The sequence below is a fragment of the Haliotis rubra genome, unplaced genomic scaffold (genome assembly GCF_003918875.1).
Source record: "Haliotis rubra isolate DU_JTF1 unplaced genomic scaffold, ASM391887v1 Scf90, whole genome shotgun sequence".
NCBI lineage: Eukaryota > Metazoa > Mollusca > Gastropoda > Lepetellida > Haliotidae > Haliotis > Haliotis rubra.
Window position 1 is genome coordinate 584,190 of NW_025767635.1, and position 20,901 is coordinate 605,090.

Consider the following 20,901-nt stretch of genomic DNA (forward strand, 5'->3'; position numbering starts at 1 on the left):
TAGACTCTTAACAGTCAACCATGCATATGAATTCTCTCTACAGTCAACCATGTATATGGAATCTCTCTACAGTCAATCATGCATATAGAATCTCTCTACGGTCAACCATGTATATAGAATCTCTCTACAGTCAATCATGTATATAGAATCTCTCTAGTCAACCATGTATATAGAATCTCTCGACAGTCAATCATGTATATAGAATCTCTCTACAGTCAACCATGTATATAGAATCTCTCGACAGTCAATCATGTACATAGACTCTGAACAGTCAACCATGTATATGGAATCTCTCTACAGTCAACCATGTATAGAGAATCTCTCTACAGTCAATCATGTATATAGAATCTCTCTACAGTCAACCATGTATATAGAATCTCTCTACAGTCAACCATGTATATGGAATCTCTCTACAGTCAACCATGTATATGGAATCTCTCTACAGTCAACCATGTATATAGACTCTGAACAGTCAACCATGTATATAGAATTTCTCTACAGTCAACCATGTACATAGACTCTGAACAGTCAACCATGCATATGAAATCTCTCGACAGTCAACTATGTATATGGAATCTCTCTGCAGTCAATCATGTATATAGAATCTCTCGACAGTCAACCATGTATATAGAATCTCTCTACAGTCAATCATGTATATAGAATCTCTCTACAGTCAACCATGTATATAGAATCTCTCTACACTCAATCGTGTACATAGACTCTGAACAGTCAACCATGTATATAGAATCTCTCTACAGTCAACCATGTATATGGAATCTCTCTACAGTCAACCATGTATATGGAATCTCTCTACAGTCAATCATGTATATAGAATCTCTCTACAGTCAACCATGTACATAGACTCTGAACAGTCAACCATGTATATGAAATCTCTCTACAGCCACTCATGTATATGGAATCTCTCGACCGTCAACCATGTATATGGAATCTCTCGACAGTCAACCATGTATATAGAATCTCTTGACAATCAACCATGTATATAGAATCTCTCTACAGTCAACCATGTATATGGAATCTCTCTACAGTCAACCATGTATATAGAATCTCTCTACAGTCAATCATGTACATAGACTCTGAACAGTCAACCATGTATATGGAATCTCTCTACAGTCAACCATGTACACAGACTCTGAACAGTCAACCATGTATATAGAATCTCTCGACAGTCAACCATGTACATAGACTCTGAACAGTCAACCATGTATATGAAATCTCTCGACAGTCAACCATGTATATAGAATCTCTCTACAGTCAACCATGTATATAGAATCTCTCTACAGTCAGTCATGTACATAGACTCTGAACAGTCAACCATGTATATGAAATCTCTCTACAGTCAACCATGTATATGGAATCTCTCTACTGTCAACCATGTATATGAAATCTCTTTACTTTCTTTTTATACATGCCGCCACAATATTGTCATTGACATAATGGGTCCCTGTCCACACTTACACAATATTGTCACTGACACTGCAGAATGGATCCCTGTCCACACGGTAAATAGACGCACTATAGTGTGCTCAGAACGAATTGTTTCAGTAAGTAAACGCGGTTATGGTGTCACCTTGTCTAATTAGTTAATCCCCTCTCTTCACGAGACAACAGGTAGATGTGCCCGAGGGTGGGATTACAGGGCTCAAATGGCCTGCCATTCAGGTAAATACGATATAGTCCATTAGCACTGATAAAGGTGACAACACTTGATGAAGCATTAAGTAAAGCGCATGTGATATTCCATTACCCTCATACACTGTGTAGCAAGGCCCCAGGGTCCGCTCCAGCCCGCTCAATGGTATCTACCTGGCGGATATACCCGTTACCTGGCAGGTGTATCTACCTGGCGGATATACCCGTTACCTGGCAGGTGCGCACTGTTTAATCTAGGTGGAAATTCAACTGGTGATATATTTGATATGGACGTGTTGGATGTCGCCAAGTATAAATGGTAAACGCCAACTGCGGAGAGCGAGTTGTAGGATTGCCAGTGTCCCTGAAATTGAGACAAAGAGAAGTGGGTTACTGTCATCACAATGCAGGTCAACCCGGTCTCCCATAGAAATAGGGCTACCAGTCCACCCGGTTTCCCAGAGTAATAGGGGTACCAGTCAACCCGGTTTTCCAGAGTAATATTGGTACCAGTCCACGAGGTTTCCCATAGTAATAGTGGTACCAGTCCACGAGGTTTCCCAGAGTAATCGTGGTACCAGTCTACCCGGTTTGCCATAGTAATAGTGGTACCAGTCAATCCGGTTTCCGCGAGTAATCGTGGCACCAGCCTACCCGGTTTCCCATAGTAATAGTGGTACCAGTCTACCCGGTTTCCCATAGTAATAGTGGTACCAGTCTACCCGGTTTCCCAGATCAATAGTGGTACCAGTCCACCCGGTTTCCCATAGTAATAGTGGTACCAGTCCACGAGGTTTGCCGAAACGACGGCGATGCTGTTGCCATATGTATTCTCAGTATCATTTTGAAACTGATTGAAAATCAGAAGCTTCATGTGGCAATGAGATAAGATGCAACACCTCTGATGATGATAATGGTTCTCAGTTGTGCCCCGTGACCGGGAGTAAGCCAGGTGAGCTAAGTGAGACACAGTTTGACAGGAACAGAGAACAGAGTTGTGACTTGCATACATCATCCTCTCCCTGGCAGACACCAAAGACACACCAAGGTCGTTAACGGATGGAGACACCGGGGTAATGATTGCATGCGCATGCTCTAAACCCATACGACCTTATGTACAAGAAATATGCCGTTTTCAAATGTGCCTATTTACAAGTCCAGTGTTTGACCTATGACCCGAAGCAAACCACAGCTCATGTCGTCGTAGCATGTTTCCAGATCAGAGAAGGGCAGAGGTTAAAAGAAGGAATGAGAGAGAGTGAGAGGGGCTGGAGGAGGAGGACTGGATATAGTTATATGGACGATTACATCCTACACTATCTTGTATCTGTTTGTCTAAAGAGATGTTCTCTCAAGTTTCTGATCAAATAAAGTTTTATTTTCTCAAATTCGTGATCGGGTAAAGTGTCAATGTCTACAGTTTGTGACTGAGTAAAGTGTTATTCTCTCCCGTTTGTGATTAAGTAAAGTGTTATTCTCTCCAGTTTGTGATTGAGTAAAGTGGTATTCTCTCCAGTTTGTGATTGAGTAAAGTGGTATTCTCTCCAGTTTGTGATTGAGTAAAGTGTTATTCTCTCCAGTTTGTGATTGAGTGGTAAAGTGTGAGTATTCTCTCCAGTGGTATTCTCTTTGTGATTGAGTAAAGTGGTATTCTCTCCAGTTTGTGATTGAGTAAAGTGTTATTCTCTCCAGTTTGTGATTGAGTAAAGTGGTATTCTCTCCAGTTTGTGATTGAGTAAAGTGTTATTCTCTCCAGTTTGTGATTGAGTAAAGTGTTATTCTCTCCAGTTTGTGATTGAGTAAAGTGGTATTCTCTCCAGTTTGTGAGTAAAGTGGTATTCTCTCAGTTTGTGATTGAGTAAAGTGGTATTCTCTCCGTTTGTGATTGAGTAAAGTGTTATTCTCTCCAGTTTGTGATTGAGTAAAGTGGTATTCTCTCCATTCTCTCCAGTTTGTGATTGAGTAAAGTGGTATTCTCTCCAGTTTGTGTGGTATTCTCTCCAGTTTGTGATTGTAAAGTGTTATTCTCTCTCCGTTTGTGATTGAGTAAAGTGTTATTCTCTCAGCTTGTGATTGAGTAAAGTCTCCGTTTTGAGTAAAGTGTTATTCTCTCCCGTTTGTGATTGAGTAAAGTGGTATTCTCCAGTTTGTGATTGAGTAAAGTGGTATTCTCTCAGTTTGTGATTGAGTAAAGTGGTATTCTCTCCAGTTGTGATTGTGATTGAGTAAAGTGTTATTCTCTCCAGTTTGTGATTGAGTAAAGTGTTATTCTCTCCCGTTTGTGATTGAGTAAAGTGTTATTCTCTCCCGTTTGTGATTGAGTAAAGTGTTATTCTCTCCAGTTTGTGATTGAGTAAAGTGTTATTCTCTCAGTTTGTGATTGAGTAAAGGTATTCTCTCCAGTTTGTGATTGAGTAAAGTGTTATTCTCTCCAGTTTGTGATTGAGTAAAGTGGTATTCTCTCCCGTTTGTGATTGAGTAAAGTGTTATTCTCTCCAGTTTGTGATTGAGTAAAGTGTTATTCTCTCCAGTTTGTGATTGAGTAAAGTGGTATTCTCTCCAGTTTGTGATTGAGTAAAGTGTTATTCTCTCCAGTTTGTGATTGAGTAAAGTGTTATTCTCTCCAGTTTGTGATTGAGTAAAGTGTTATTCTCTCCAGTTTGTGATTGAGTAAAGTGGTATTCTCTCCAGTTTGTGATTGAGTAAAGTGGTATTCTCTCCCGTTTGTGATTGAGTAAAGTGTTATTCTCTCCAGTTTGTGATTGAGTAAAGTGTTATTCTCTCCCGTTTGTGATTTAGTAAAGTGTTATTCTCTCCGTTTGTGATTGAGTAAAGTGTTATTCTCTCCCGTTTGTGATTGAGTAAAGTGTTATTCTCTCCCGTTTGTGATTGAGTAAAGTGTTATTCTCTCCAGTTTGTGATTGAGTAAAGTATAATTTTCTGCTGTCTATAATCTAGGAAGGTATTGCACTCTCACGTTTTTGACCTAGAGAGGCACCAATCTCTCTTGTTTCTGATATAGTAAAGTTCCATTTTACCTGATTTCTGATCTAGCTAAGGACTTGCTATTGTGTTTCTGATCTAGCTAAGGACTTGCTATTGTGTTTCTGATCTAGCTAAGGACTTGCTATTGTGTTTCTGATCTAGCTAAGGACTTGCTATTGTGTTTCTGATCTAGCTAAGGACTTGCTATTGTGTTTCTGATCAATAAAGCACTATTCTTTCCTGTTTCTGATCTAGCTAAGGACTTGCTATTGTGTTTCTGATCTAGCTAAGGACTTGCTCTTGTGTTTCTGATTAATAAAGCACTATTCTCTCCTGGTTCTGATCTAGCTAAGGACTTGCTGTTGTGTTTCTAATCTGGTGAAGTGTTATTCTCTCCTGTTTCCGTTCTAATAAAGTGTTATCCTGCTTTTGATCTAATATATTTTAATTCTCTGAGGTTGCAAGACTACTATTCCTGTAGAAGGTTTCATGTATATGACTCACCTTATTCGTCTCCCAGACAAGCCTCCTGCCTCTAGTTACCCCATAACACATGATATATTGAAGTTAATATCGCCTGTACATACATCATAGACTGTTTCAGTCACAACTTAGCCTGTGAGAGTGTTTTTACTTTACTGATTGTGGTTGAGTGTTCACATCATGTTGGAGATTCTTCTTTTCCATGATGCGTGTAACGTGGCTGTTCCGCTCAAATAGCGGTGCTCCATCGATCAAGACCTGATCATTTTAGACTGAGTTGTACCGACCTCTCCCCGTCAAAATTAATACATTATGTCATACAATCAATAGTTTGTGCATGTTTCACGAGAATCTGCAAACACTGTGTGCGCGCGCACTACTCGCTGGCAGACATCAAACTTGGAGTGTGGAAGACCGTCAGCACACCGCTGTCTAACAACAGCAGATAGAGATGTCTGTGTAAATATTTCACACATACAGTTCCCTGCGACCCTGTCTGCTGACAACTCCATTGCCCTGGCGCGGGATGAGCAGACCAAAATACCAATCTCAGCAACTTGTAAAAATATCTGCAATATGTCGGTTAATAAAGCAAAACGGTATATGAGATATATTGAGTGTAAACTAAGACTGTCTGGCGTATGTTCTGTGTGTATGATACAATGTGGTGTTAATATTTCACCTCTGTTATGCAGTTATCGATGTTACTAATGCTTTAATCTTGAACAACTTTCATATTTCCTCTTGTGTAATTACGGTTATGGCGGCGGCTATAATGGCCAGTTGGTTTTATTGACTTTGCAAAGCGGCTTACACAAGTACATGAAATCCTAAGAAGAATGCAATCAAGAGTATTTCTACAAATTACGCCTAATCCGTTTTACACTTTTACTGACCGGGCAAATTGTCGGAAAGAAGATTTGTGTCCTAAGACACACTCGGCTCTTTCCGCCAGTTAACATTTTAAATGCTTTCCTGAAAATACACAAAAACAGAAGTACCCAGGTAAAGCAGGGGTGTGGTCTTCAGAGAGAGGGTGGGACTACAGGTGGGGAACCAGCGCCTAGAAGGGAGATCAGCCTCACAGGTTTGTCGCCCGTACAGTCTGAAAGAGGCCTCCACTCGATGTATGAGCGTGAACGCTGACTAACGCTAGGCTGCGATCCCCGTTGTACCTGCTTCACAAACTGTGATTCCCCCGAGCGAGAGACTACCGCCTGCTTGCTGTGGATACCCTAACAGCGGCGGAGGACTATACTAGGCCTATGAATGGCCCGCCCGACGCTACTACTGGTGCGTCAGCTAGTCCATGGCCTGCAGTAGAGGTGGCAAACGGGTGGATGCGAGCTGACCACATCATACACAGGATTTCTATGGAGTGATTTCTCTGATTCTTTGTGGATTGTGGAAAAAAATTGAAATTGTGTTTGATCGAACAGTGAGTCGTCGCTAACTGTCTTGCGAGGCTGAAGTTTGTGAATCGATGTAAAGTGTGTAGGGCTGACAGATTCGTCCTTCTCATGCACACAACGGCGGGAGTTTGCGCGTGACGAGCAGACGAGAAACAGAAAACGGCAGACGACATAGTCACACACAAAACATGGCGCGGTATAGAGGTGTATAGGCGACGGGTGAGTGAGCAACAATTACCATTTTATTACAAAAGACATTATTTGAAACATGTTCCCATGACGTGTGAAATAAACCTATCCTGCTATAGACTGTACGATAAGAACTTGAAAGTTGGCTAGCTGCAAACATGGTTTTATCGTGTATGTGTAAGCCAGTAAACCAGTCTGCATATTACCTTGACGTATGTACAGGCAACATGATGTGTGCAGAACATAGTCTGTCAGCGCTACTGTAACAGTTACTTAGTAGTATGTGGTGCAGCTCAGGTCCAGAGTAAGATTGGTATTTGTCACCAAGAGAGAGACAAGGCGACCGGCTACCACACCGTTCTGTACCTGCCTGCTGATGCCAGTGTTTCAAGCCACATACCGACACCACGTTACACTTGTAGTGCTGTTGTATTTCATCCTGTGTCAGTATCGGCTCATCGCACGCCTACTTTACCCCGCTCTCGGGCTGTCCACATCATATTAATCATAAATCGACCGATATATCCGCTGTTGAAAACTGGCAGGTTACCGTGGAATGATCACGTACAGTTTGATCACCGCAGATTTAAAACTTTATTATAAGTGTCAGATTTTAAATTAACCGAAGACCCTGGCTCAGCTTGAAGTTTATCTTCAAGGATTAAAATGTTGCAAGTCAGTGCGTGCTCTACGGTAAACGCTGTGAACATGTGTAATATAACTCACTGGTACTGAAGGTGGGGACGTTCTAAATACCCAGGCTTCCTGTCTACAATATGTTTGAGAGTTCATCCCCTATGCAACACCTATGTATTTTGATCATAGAAACATCATGTATGAAGAAGCTAAGCCTCCAAGAGGTACAGGGAGGACACATGGAGTGTGTGTTTTGTGAAATGAACTGAACTACCTTGGAAGTATGTGTTGATGTACTCCAACGTGTTATATAAACACATCTGATATGTTCTCGTTTGTTGATTTCACCAGTGTGTTAGTTGTAACCCAAGTCTTCCTAACCTCCAGTTTGTTGTCCTAGGTGTAAGTCCCTACGTTCAGCGTGCATCTAGCGGACCAAATAGCCCCAATGTAAAAATCGTTTACCATTATAACGTGATAAAACTCGGGCCACCGGATTTCAACATGGTAGAGCATGCACCAAGGGCCTTTATGGCTAAAGTGGGATTGGGAAGGAGATGGTTTGGATTTCTTAATCGAAGGGACCTGTGGCGTATTACAGGTATCAAATAACCAAATGTTTAACGCATCATTGTGTCGGCGAGAAGACAATTATCCAGCCACGATTTGAAATAACGAGAAGCTATCTGATCGCTCTCCATGCCTGTAGTTCGTGATGGTGGGGATTTTGTGTTCGTCGAATGATACTGGAGAAAGGATGGCATGCCTTTTCTCTGATGAGAGCCGATCACTGCAGTGTGCTGAGCCAATCGGAGCCCGTGAGGGCAGGTATATCTGACACAGGTAGCCTGTACGTCAAACAGTCTCCATTTCAACATCATTTCCTGTCCAAGATCTTAAGTTAAAGCAGGTTGTTTGAAGTTAATTATTATATCCACAGATTCCTAGTATCAACATGAATTACCGTTCATCAAAATGGGTTTGTTTGCCAATGTCAGGAACCACAACGTGGTGTGTACAGTAACATTGCTGTAGTCGTCATTATTGACAATAATAAACGTGTTCTATCAGCATTAGGGATAGTCCAAAAGCAAAGCTTTTAATTCGACTTTCAACAAATACAATGATTGCAACAAGAACGCCTAATCTCCATGTTCAAAATAACATGACATTATTCCTTAGCCTCTTGACGATCAAACGAGGAGAGGTGAAGGCGTAATAGCTTCCTGATGCGTTATTATACCATTGTCTGTGTGTGCTCGCACATACGCGCTGCCCCCCTACCCCCACTCTCCCAGTTCCCGGCTTTGGGTGCATTACCAGCAACAGCGTGTGATGTTGCTGACGCTAGGCTTCGTGGGAACGATCATCCCATGTCCCCAGACACCTGCCTAATCCACACATTGTCTCTGCCATACAAGTAACATGCACGCCACATCATATCCTCTTTATCAACGTATTATCCCACGTGATGTGAAGCCACATCATATCCTCTTTTACAACGTATTATCCCACGTGATGTGAAGCCACATCATATCCTCTTTTACAACGTATTATCCCACATGATGTGAAGCCACATCATATCCTCTTTTACAACGTATTATCCCACGTGATGTGAAGACAGCAGAGTGTTCGGGACATCTGTACTCGCTCCGATGTGTCCGTGTTTTTGTGCTGTACAGTTATATACAGTGATGTACAGTGATGTACAGTTATATACGACAGTATGCAGCCACCAGTGTAGTGAGGATTCTGTCTATGTGCTCTGACTCTAACTGAATACAATCTTTAAAAAAATCACATGAGATATTGCCAAAGAATATTTCGAGCATCTACATTTTTATACGAAAATAGTTTTCTTAATTATTTGTGTAGATACTGCGGAATGCGCAGTGACTTGTAAAGTAAAAAGCTGGTAAAGTAAACGGGCCAACTAATATTCCAGGTCTGTAGTTTGTTCTATTCGCAGAGATTGTTTCCTGCCGGACACGCTGCCTGGCATTACTGCTCATCAAACTGACTGTCCCCAGTCGGTGCCAGTGTGGCAAAGGGGGAAAGAAAAAAAGAAATAGTCCATGTTTGTGTGTGTGAGTGTGTGTGTGTGTGTGTGTGTGTGTGTGTGTGTGTGTGTGTGTGTGTGTGTGTGTGTGTGTGTGTGTGTGTGTTTTGTGTGTGTGTGTGTGTGTGTGTGTGTGTGTGTGTGTGTGTGTGTGTGTGTGTGTGTGTGTGTGTGTGTGTGTGTGTTGTTTACCCTGAAGGGGACGTTTTCACCCAGTCAGTCGTCAGGCACGGTGTAGGTTATTGTCTGCACGTACACAAGTCTTGTTTGCTACTCATTAGGTAATATATGCTGCTGGTTGTGTACCTCGACATAGTATGAAGTGTGCAGGACATGTCTTCACACCTCGCAGACGTGGGGTGTTATCGTGCTACCCGTGTCATGTACATGTGTGTCGCCCTACTGCAGTCGTTGTCACTGTAGTTACTGACAGTGTAGTTACTGACAGTGTAGTTACTGACGGTGTAGTTACTGACAGTGTAGTTACTGACGGTGTAGTTACTGGCACTGTAGTTACTGACGGTGTAGTTACTGACAGTGTAGTTACTGACAGTGTAGTTACTGACAGTGTAGTTACTGGCAGTGTAGTTACTGACACTGTAGTTACTGACAGTGTAGTTACTGACAGTGTAGTTACTGACAGTGTAGTTACTGACAGTGTAGTTACTGACAGTGTAGTTACTGACTGTGTAGTTACTGACAGTGTAGTTACTGACAGTGTAGTTACTGACAGTGTAGTTACTGACAGTGTAGTTACTGACTGTGTAGTTACTGACAGTGTAGTTACTGACAGTGTAGTTACTGACAGTGTAGTTACTGACAGTGTAGTTACTGACACTGTACACAGTGTAGTTACTGACGGTGTAGTTACTGACAGTGTAGTTACTGACAGTGTAGTTACTGGACAGTGTAGTTACTGACTAGACTGACCAGTGTAGTTACTGACAGTGTAGTTACTGACAGTGTAGTTACTGGCAGTGTAGTTACTGACACTGTAGTTACTGACACTGTAGTTACTGACAGTGTAGTTACTGACAGTGTAGTTACTGACAGTGTAGTTACTGACAGTGTAGTTACTGACAGTGTAGTTACTGACAGTGTAGTTACTGACAGTGTAGTTACTGACAGTGTAGTTACTGACAGTGTAGTTACTGACACTGTAGTTACTGACACTGTAGTTACTGACAGTGTAGTTACTGACAGTGTAGTTACTGACAGTGTAGTTACTGACAGTGTAGTTACTGACAGTGTAGTTACTGACAGTGTTACTGACAGTGTAGTTACTGACGGTGTAGTTACTGACACTGTAGTTACTGACAGTGTAGTTACTGACTGTAGTTACTGACAGTGTAGTTACTGACAGTGTAGTTACTGACAGTGTAGTTACTGACAGTGTAGTTACTGACTGTGTAGTTACTGACAGTGTAGTTACTGACTGTGTAGTTACTGACAGTGTAGTTACTGACAGTGTAGTTACTGACAGTGTAGTTACTGACAGTGTAGTTACTGACAGTGCGAAGTTACTTGCAGTGTAGTTACTGACTGTGTAGTTACTGACAGTGTAGTTACTGACAGTGTAGTTACTGACAGTGTAGTTACTGACAGTGTAGTTACTGACTGTGTAGTTACTGACAGTGTAGTTACTGGCAGTGTAGTTACTGACTGTGTAGTTACTGACAGTGTAGTTACTGGCAGTGTAGTTACTGACTGTGTAGTTACTGACAGTGTAGTTACTGACAGTGTAGTTACTGGCAGTGTAGTTACTGGCAGTGTAGTTACTGACAGTGTAGTTACTGACAGTGTAGTTACTGACATTGTAGTTACTGACAGTGTAGTTACTGACTGTGTAGTTACTGACTGTGTAGTTACTCACAGTGTAGTTACTGACAGTGTAGTTACTGGCAGTGTAGTAACTGACTGTGTAGTTACTGACAGTCTAGTTACTGACAGTGTAGTTACTGACACTGTAGTTACTGGCAGTGTAGTTACTGACAGTGTAGTTACTGACAGTGTAGTTACTGACTGTGTAGTTACTGACAGTGTAGTTACTGACAGTGTAGTTACTGACACTGTAGTTACTGACACTGTAGTTACTGACAGTGTAGTTACTGACACTGTAGTTACTGGCAGTGTAGGTACCGACAGTGTAGTTACTGACACTGTAGTGTGTAGTTACTGACAGTGTAGTTATTGACACTGTAGTTACTGACAGTGTAGTTACTGACAGTGTAGTTACTGACACTGTAGTTACTGACAGTGTAGTTACTGACACTGTAGTTACTGGCAGTGTAGTTACTGACAGTGTAGTTACTGACAGTGTAGTTACTGACACTGTAGTTACTGGCAGTGTAGTTACTGACTGTGTAGTTACTGACAGTGTAGTTACTGACAGTGTAGTTACTGACAGTGTAGTTACTGACAGTGAAGTTACTGACAATGCACTGACATCCGTCTTACCAATACTGCATAAACACTGAATACCCTACTGAAACAGGTACTTACCAATACTGTATAAATACTGTATACCCTACTGAAACAGGTACTTACCAATACTGTAGAAACACTGTATACCCTGCTGAAACAGGTACTTACCAATACTGAATAAACACTGTATACCCTACTGAAACAGGTACTTACCAATACTGTAGAAACACTGCATACCCTACTGAAACAGGTACTTACCAATACTGAATAAACACTGTATACCCTACTGAAACAGGTACTTACCAATACTGTATAAACACATACCCTACTGGAAACAGGTACTTACCAATACTGTATAAACACTGTATACCCTACTGAAACAGGTACTTACCAATGCTGTATAAACACTGTATACCCCACTGAAACAGGTACTTACCAATACTGTATAAACACTGTATACCCTACTGAAACAGGTACTTACCACTGTATAAATACTGTATACCCCACTGAAGCAGGTACTTACCAATACTGTATAAACACTGTATACCCTGCTGAAACAGGTACTTACCAATACTGTATAAACACTGCATACCCTACTGAAACAGGTACTTACCAATACTGAATAAACACTGTATACCCTGCTGAAACAGGTACTTACCAATACTGTATAAACACTGTATACCCTACTGAAGCAGGTACTTACCAATACTGTATAAATACTGTATACCCTACTGAAACAGGTACTTACCAATACTGTATAAACACTGTATACCCTACTGAAACAGGTACTTACCAATACTGTATAAACACTGTATACCCTACTGAAGCAGGTACTTACCAATACTGTATAAACACTGTATACCCTACTGAAACAGGTATGCTTACCAATACTGTATAAACACTGTATACCCCACTGAAACAGGTACTTACCAATACTGTATAAATACTGTATACCCTACTGAAACAGGTACTTACCAATACTGTATAAAACACTGTATACCCTACTGGAACAGGTGCTTACCAACACTGTATAAACACTGTATACCCTGCTGAAACAGGTACTTACCAATACTGTATAAACACTGTATACCCTACTGAAACAGGTAATACCACCAATCAATACTGCATACCCTGCTGAAACAGGTACTTATCAATACTGTATAAATACTGGAAACAGGTACTTACCAATACTGTATAAATACTGTATACCCTACTGAAACAGGTACTTACCAATACTGTATAAATACTGTATACCCTACTGAAACAGATACTTACCAATGCTGTATAAACACTGTATACCCTACTGAAACAGGTACTTACCAATACTGTATAAACACTGTATACCCTACTGAAACAGGTACTTACCAATACTGTATAAATACTGTATACCCTACTGAAGCATGTACTTACCAATACTGTGTAAATACCGTATACCCTACTGAGACAGGTACTTACCAATACTGTATAAATACCGTATACCCTACTGAAACGGGTACTTACCAATACTGTATAAATACCGTAGACCCTACTGAAACAGGTACTTACCAATACTGTATAAATACCGTAGACCCTACTGAAAGAAATAGGGATATGTATACGAGATATGCCTGTATATACTTAAACTGTCTATGTCCTTGTGGTGTGGATGCCTGTAACTAGCCACTTATTTAAACTATCTATGTCCTTGTGATGTGGATGCCTGTAACTAGCTACTTATTTAAACTATCTATGTCCTTGTGATGTGGATGCCTGTAACTAGCTACTTAATTAAACTATCTATGTCCTTGTGATGTGGATGCCTGTAACTAGCTACTTAATTAAACTATCTATGTCCTTGTGATGTGGATGCCTGTAACTAGCTACTTAATTAAACTATCTATGTCCTTGTGATGTGGATGCCTGTAACTAGCTACTTAATTAAACTATCTATGTCCTTGTGATGTGGATGCCTGTAACTAGCTGCTTAATTAAACTATCTATGTCCTTGTGATGGATGCCTGTAACTAGCTACTTAATTAAACTATCTATGTCCTTGTGATGTGGATGCCTGTAACTAGCTACTTAATTAAACTATCTATGTCCTTGTGATGTGGATGCCTGTAACTACCTATGCCTGTTAATTAAACTATCTATGTCCTTGTGATGTGGATGCCTGTAACTAGCTACTTAATTAAACTATCTATGTCCTTGTGATGTGGATGCCTGTAACTAGCTACTTAATTAAACTATCTATGTCCTTGTGATGTGGATGCCTGTAACTAGCTACTTAATTAAACTATCTATCTATGTCCTTGTGATGTGGATGCCTGTAACTAGCTACTTAATTAAACTATCTATGTCCTTGTGTGATGTGGATGCCTGTAACTAGCTACTTAATTAAACTATCTATGTCCTTGTGATGTGGATGCCTGTAACTAGCTACTTAATTAAACTATCTATGTCCTTGTGATGTGGATGCCTGTAACTAGCTACTTAATTTAGCTACATATGTCCTTGTGATGTGGATGCCTGTAACTACCTACTTAATTAAACTGTATATGTCCTTGTGATGTGGATGCCTGTAACTAGCTACTTAATTAAACTATCTTGTGATGTGGATCTGTAACTGCTACTTAATTCCTATGTCCTTGTGATGTGGATGCCTGTAACTAGCCACTTAATTAAACTTTCTATGTCCTTTTGATCTGGATGCCTGTAACTAGCTACTTAATTAAACTATCTATGTCCTTGTGATGTGGATGCAAGTCTCACCATTGCTATACATCATTAATCCACGGCAAATCTCACCATTGCCACACATCATTAATCCACAGCAAGTCTCACCATTGCCATACATCATTAATCCACAGCAAGTCTCACCATTGCCACACATCATTAATCCACAGCAAGTCTCACCATTGCTATACATCATTAATCCACAGCAAATATCACCATTGCCACACATCATTAGTCCACAGCAAGTCTCACCATTGCTATACATCATTAATCCACAGCAAGTCTCACCATTGCTATACATTGCTATACATCATTAATCCACAGCAAGTCTCACCATTGCTATGCATCATTAATCCACAGCAAGTCTCACCATTGCTATACATCATTAATACACAGCAAATCTCACCATTGCTATACATCATTAATCCACAGCAAGTCTCACCATTGCTATACATTGTTATACATCATTAATCCACAGCAAGTCTCACCATTGCTATACATCATTAATCCACAGCAAGTCTCACCATTGCTATACATTGCAATGCATCATTAATCTACAGCAAGTCTCACCATTGCTTTACATTGCTATACATCATTAATCCACTACAAGTCTCACCATTGCTATACATTATTAATACACAGTAAGTTTCACCATTGCTATACATCATTAATCAACAGCAAGTCTCACCATAGCCATACATCATTAATTCACAGCCACATGAATTAGTTTCGGACACTAAGGTTCCAGTGTGGGGTTTCAGCGGGAGGTCCCAGTGTGAGGTTCCAGTGTGAGGTTTAAGCGTGAGGTCCCAGTGTAACGTCTCAGTGTGAGGTTCCTGTGTGGGGTTTAAGCGTGAGGTCCCAGTGTGAGGTTTCAGCGTGAGGTCCCAGTCTAAGGTCCCAGTGTGAGGTTCCAGTGTGAGGTTTCAGTGTGAGGTCCCAGTGTGAGATTCCAGCGTGAGGTTTCAGTGTGAGGTTCCAGTGTGAGATTCCAGCGTGAAGTTTCAGTGTGAGGTGGTTCCAGTGTGAGGTTCCAGTGTGAGATTCCAGTCTAAGGTCCCAGTGTGAGGTTCCAGTGTGAGGTTTCAGTGTGAGGTTCCAGTGTGAGGTCCCAGTGTGAGATTCCAGTGTGAAGTTTCAGTGTGAGGTTTCAGCGTGAGATTCCAGTGTGAGATTCCAGTGTGAGGTTCCAGTGTGAGGTTTCAGCGTGAGGTTCCAGTGTGAGGTCCCAGTGTGAGATTCCAGCGTGAGGTTTCAGTGTGAGATTTCAGTGTGAGGTCCCAGTGTGAGGTTCCGTTGTGAGGTTTCAGTGTGAGGTCCCAGTGTGAGGTTCCAGTGTGAGGTTCCTGTGTGGGGTTTAAGCGTTAGGTCCCAGTGTGAGATTCCATTGTGAGGTCTCAGTGTGAAGTCCCATTGTGAGGTCTCAGTGTGAGGTTCCATTGTGGGTTTCCATTGTGAGGTCTCAGTGTGAGGTTCCATTTTGGGGTTTCAGTGTAAGGTCCCAGTGTGAGGTTCCAGCGTGTGGTTTCAGCGTGAGGTCCCAGTGTGAGGTCTCAGTGTGAGGTTCCGTTGTGGGGCTACAGTGTGAGGTTCCTGTGTGTGGTTTCAGCGTGAGGTCCCAGTGTGAGGTTTCAGTGTGAGGTTCCTGTTTGTGGTTTCAGTGTAAGGTCCCAGTGTGAGGTTCCTGTGTGGGGTTTCAGCGTGAGGTCCCAGTGTGAGGTTCCAGTGTGTGGGTTCAGTGTAAGGTCGCAGTGTGAGGTTCCATTGTGAGGTCTCAGTGTGAGGTTCCACTGTGAGGTCTCAGTGTGAGGTTCCATTGTGGGGTTTTAGTGGAAGGTCCCAGTGTGAGGTTTCAGCGTGAGGTCTCAGTGTGAGGTACCAGTGTGTGGTTTCAGCGTGAGGTCCCAGTGTGAGGATCCAGTGTGAGGTCCCATTGTGATGTTCCAGTGTGAGGTCTTAGTGTGAGGTTCCTCTGGTGAAGGGTTTCTTGGTTTCGATGTGTCCCTGTATATACACACCTTGGACGAGATGCTAACATGACATTCCTATTGTTTCAGACACACGATACAATGTTCTTGGATACAAGTAGCCCCCAGGACGTGTCGTAGCCAGGATTATACAATGACAATGGATACTCTACGCATAATGATGACACTAGCCTTGTCTTGGGTGGTGCAGGGCCAGATTCTCGTGAGAAAGCGAGATTTGACCGTCAACGTGGGGCGGTCGGTGTTCCTTGAGCGAGAGGATCTGGTGTTCGTGAGGGCAAGACGCGGAGTGGACTGCCGTGTAGAGGTGGTGGATACAGACCCTATCACACAGAGAGTCGGCACGATCGAGCCCCCGGTGAGTACAATGAGGGTGTCGGGGTGGGGGTTGGGGGAATCGGGGTGAGACTACTAGTTACCCACACACTGAGGATATGTACAGCCCAAATTTATCTTGTGCCTATGTTTCGATGAATAGAAATATCCTCTTAAGTGCTTAAATGTTACACCATCAGGAGATGAAGGATGTAGAGGTGTGACTATTTCGTGTATCGCCCGGCAGCCGTTACTGTGGACTCCTGCAATAACGTACCGGTCTGGTGTCCCGCCGACCCTAACCTTCAGCTGTGTGTGGACACAACGCAATACACGTCATATTTCAATGTAGCAGAGGAGCAATTATATTTCAGGTTGCTGCGACGTAAAACCGTTTCTTACATTTAGTGTTCAGTTTAAACTTGACTTAACACTGTTCGATTGCATTACGCCGTGGGTCGATGCGGATACACAGCGCCGTGTCTTCAAACTGAAACAAATGGGTTGGAGAAAACTACTTTCTGTACACCATAACAAACAGCATCTTTGGCCGGGCAGGTAAATCATATGGCGTTTGCTTGTATCCCAAGTAACACACCTTCTTAACAGGTGACAAAACACGGCTGTGACATCACAATTAGAGGATTGGGGGATCTGTCTCAAGTATCTATGTGAGTTGAGCTGCTGCTGAGTAGGTTGACTGAGCAGCTTCAGAGGATATTCTTAGCGAGGGGTATTGAGTCGCAGCTGTGGCGGAGGGTGGGGATGGAGAAGAAGTGGCTACACTCCAGTAGAAGATATTCTTAGCGAGGGGTATTGAGTCGCAGCTGTGGCGGAGGGTGGGGTGGAGAAGAAGTGGCTACCCTCCAGTAGAAGATATTCTTAGCGAGGGGTATTGAGTCGCAGCTGTGGCGGAGGGTGGGGGTGGAGAAGAAGTGGCTACACTCCAGTAGAAGATATTCTTAGCGAGGGGTATTGAGTCGCAGCTGTGGCGGAGGGTGGGGGTGGAGAAGGAGTGGCTACCCTCCAGTAGAAGATATTCTTAGCGAGGGGTATTGAGTCGCAGCTGTGGCGGAGGGTGGGGGTGGAGAAGAAGTGGCTACACTCCAGTAGAAGATATTCTTAGCGAGGGGTATTGAGTCGCAGCTGTGGCGGAGGGTGGGGGTGGAGAAGAAGTGGCTACACTCCAGTAGAAGATATTCTTAGAGGGGGTATTGAGTCGCATCTGTGGCGGAGGGTGGGGTGGAGAAGGAGTGGCTACACTCCAGGAAGATATTCTTAGCGAGGGGTATTGAGTCGCAGCTGTGGCGGAGGGTGGGGTGGAGAGAAGGAGTGGCTACACTGTGGCAGTAGAAGATATTCTTAGAGGGTATTGAGGGGTATTGAGTCGCAGCTGTGGCTTAGCGGGGGGTCGCAGCTGTGGCGGAGGGTGGGGGTGGAGAAGGAGTGGCTACACTCCAGTAGAAGATATTCTTAGCGAGGGGTATTGAGTCGCAGCTGTGGCGGAGGGTGGGGGTGGAGAAGAGTGGCTACCCTCCAGTAGAAGATATTCTTAGCGAGGGGTATTGAGTCGCAGCTGTGGCGGAGGGTGGGGGTGGAGAAGAAGTGGCTACACTCCAGTAGAGGATATTCGCTACTGAAATCAGCTGCCGTAGTATCCTTGCTGATGACGTGAAAATAATTCACTACGTACCTGAAGTCACACACTGTCTTTCCATACATGTCTGAGGTTAAAGGTGGGCGTATTTACGAGGGTTACGTGTCTAAAGTTAAAGATGGGCGTACGCAGCACGAGAGCTACGTATCTGAAATCACACACAAGCACAAGCACAAGCACACGCACACACATATACTCACGCACATACGTACGCACACGCAAGCGTGCTTGAATAAAATGTGTTTCTTCAAGCATGGTTGTACTTCTGAATGACATGTTGACATGAGCTGTATCTATTGCGCGAAGTGGGTTACATATGTTGCGCGACCTCTCTGTCAGGAGGTGTGGATCATCTGCCATGTACCGCAAGGGGTCGCTGAGAACGGACTGTTTACACCCATATATACCCTGTTTACAGTTATCTCCAGACTCCTCTCCGAACGCTTCAACTCCACGCCAGCGCCAATATCATATAAGGGGTGATAACGGGCACCGCGACATGCATACAAACTCAACAAGGGGACGAGCACCACTCTGGCTGGATCCCTCGCCCTTACAGACATATAGTTAATATACAGTCCTACACAACTCTGATATTAAGCTTAGATCAGCAGTAGAATTATATGGACCAATAGCTCCTGTATTGAGGTGGAAACTATCACGATAAATTCTGATACTATTGTATCAAATCTAAAAGATGGAATAACATTATTATCTTTTATGAATATTCTCGAATATCATTATACAAGCAAGATCTGTGATTTACCATGTTACAGTGATACGTTTATGGTGTCGGGTTGTCGGATTCACGGAGTCTGCTTTCATAAACTGGCATAGGAACAATTTTGACATTCATTTTGTAACCTTGAGCGAACTACTGTGGTAACCAAGAAGACATCCAGATTTTGCCTTATCACTGCAGGGGATTACTCGACTCCCTGTCTTCTGCCTTTGAAAGCCTCTTTACCTTATTTGTCTTGTAAAACGTTGCCTGAACTCGGCCGTTCCTGACGTTGTTGCAGTCACATGCTTCAGATACATGTATATTACAGTTGTCGCGATGATATTGCCAACAACGCCAGCCATATCGAGATTAGGGAATGAATGTTGGTTTTATACCATGCCAGTAATTCAATATTGGACCATACGTATATGTCAATATTGGTCTCTGCAATAGGTGCAGACTTCAACACACAATAGACAGCCCCGTGTAGCTCTACACGAGATCACTATCATAAACGATATAAGCTAAACTGAGCCGAACATATTCCCTATTAGAGCATAAAATAATGTTTAGGTAGATATACCATTGACCTTTCACCTTTCTCCAAAATATTCCATAGAACTGAGAAGAGAGAGGAAAATGACACTGAAATTCATGATCGTGACACACGGAGCAGTGGGTTGAATGTAGACATTGTTAATGTTAGATATTTGGCAATGTACAAGAGATTGGCAATATTTAGTTCACCGAGTGTCCCGACTGCCGGGGTAAATATGTCATCATTCACATGGGCTGATTCCTCCTGTCATCATTTTAGTGATAAATTCCTCCCCTTTCTCCTCAGTCAGCTCACTTGCCTATCCACCCGCCATTAATTTCTCAACTTTACCCGGATACCCCTTTTCAAGAAGGTATTTTTTCCCGCAGCATTCGCCTGTTGACTATACCCTTACAGTCTGGTCGCGTCCTTTCAACAGCCACTGTCGCGTTTTAACTGCTCATTTCTGGCCGTGCGTGAGACGTGCAACAAATAAGCGTGTTTACCATTAAGAGTGAAGCGCTGGCAAAATACACCGTACAAATAATTCTGTAGACGCTGTTCGTTTAAAAGACATCTTCGAGTTTGTTAAGTAATGTTTTCATTGAAAATATCGTCCACATTCCTGCAACGAGAGAATATAATGAAGAAACGGCAGGACTTTACAAACATATTCAGTTAGATTAAGGAAGCTGAAAAGCTTGGGATACTTTTTTGTCAATTGAATTAACTTTGAAATGGTGCAATAAGTCTCGTGTATCAAAGGACTTATCTCACAGCTAAGATTAAAGTATACCTGTCTTCAAGGCTTGTATCGTAACGAAGTACCATCCCGCGTGCTCACAGCAAGGTGAAAGTGTGCCAATAGACTAACGCTTAGTCTCTGAATACATATTATTTTGATTGTAACAAATAAATCCATGTAAATTGAAAAGGAGCCCCAGGGATACAATCTAGATTTGCTTCTTTTAGGGCTTTAGCACTGAAGGGAGGGCTAGGCTGTAGGGGAAATAATATGGTTCAGGGACTTTGAGACAGATTAGTGTGCCAATAACAGGCTCCCTTAATCAGACAGCAGGTACCACTTAGTTCCTTGTTCCATTCCTCAGTTGACCAACTGGAGGTC

The 20,901-nt window shown here is 42.5% G+C and overlaps 1 protein-coding gene across 1 annotated transcript in view; it reads left to right on the top strand.

The window, feature by feature from the left end:
* The first annotated feature begins 6,259 nt into the window (after positions 1 to 6,259).
* The window catches only part of LOC124263912 (FRAS1-related extracellular matrix protein 1-like), a 102,039-nt gene continuing 87,397 nt past the window's right edge, over positions 6,260 to 20,901 (top strand). Inside the window, 2 exon segments of the mRNA XM_046698640.1 lie at positions 6,260 to 6,749; positions 16,611 to 16,899. Coding sequence (XP_046554596.1) covers positions 16,675 to 16,899 — 225 coding nt within the window. The 5' untranslated portion in view covers positions 6,260 to 6,749; positions 16,611 to 16,674.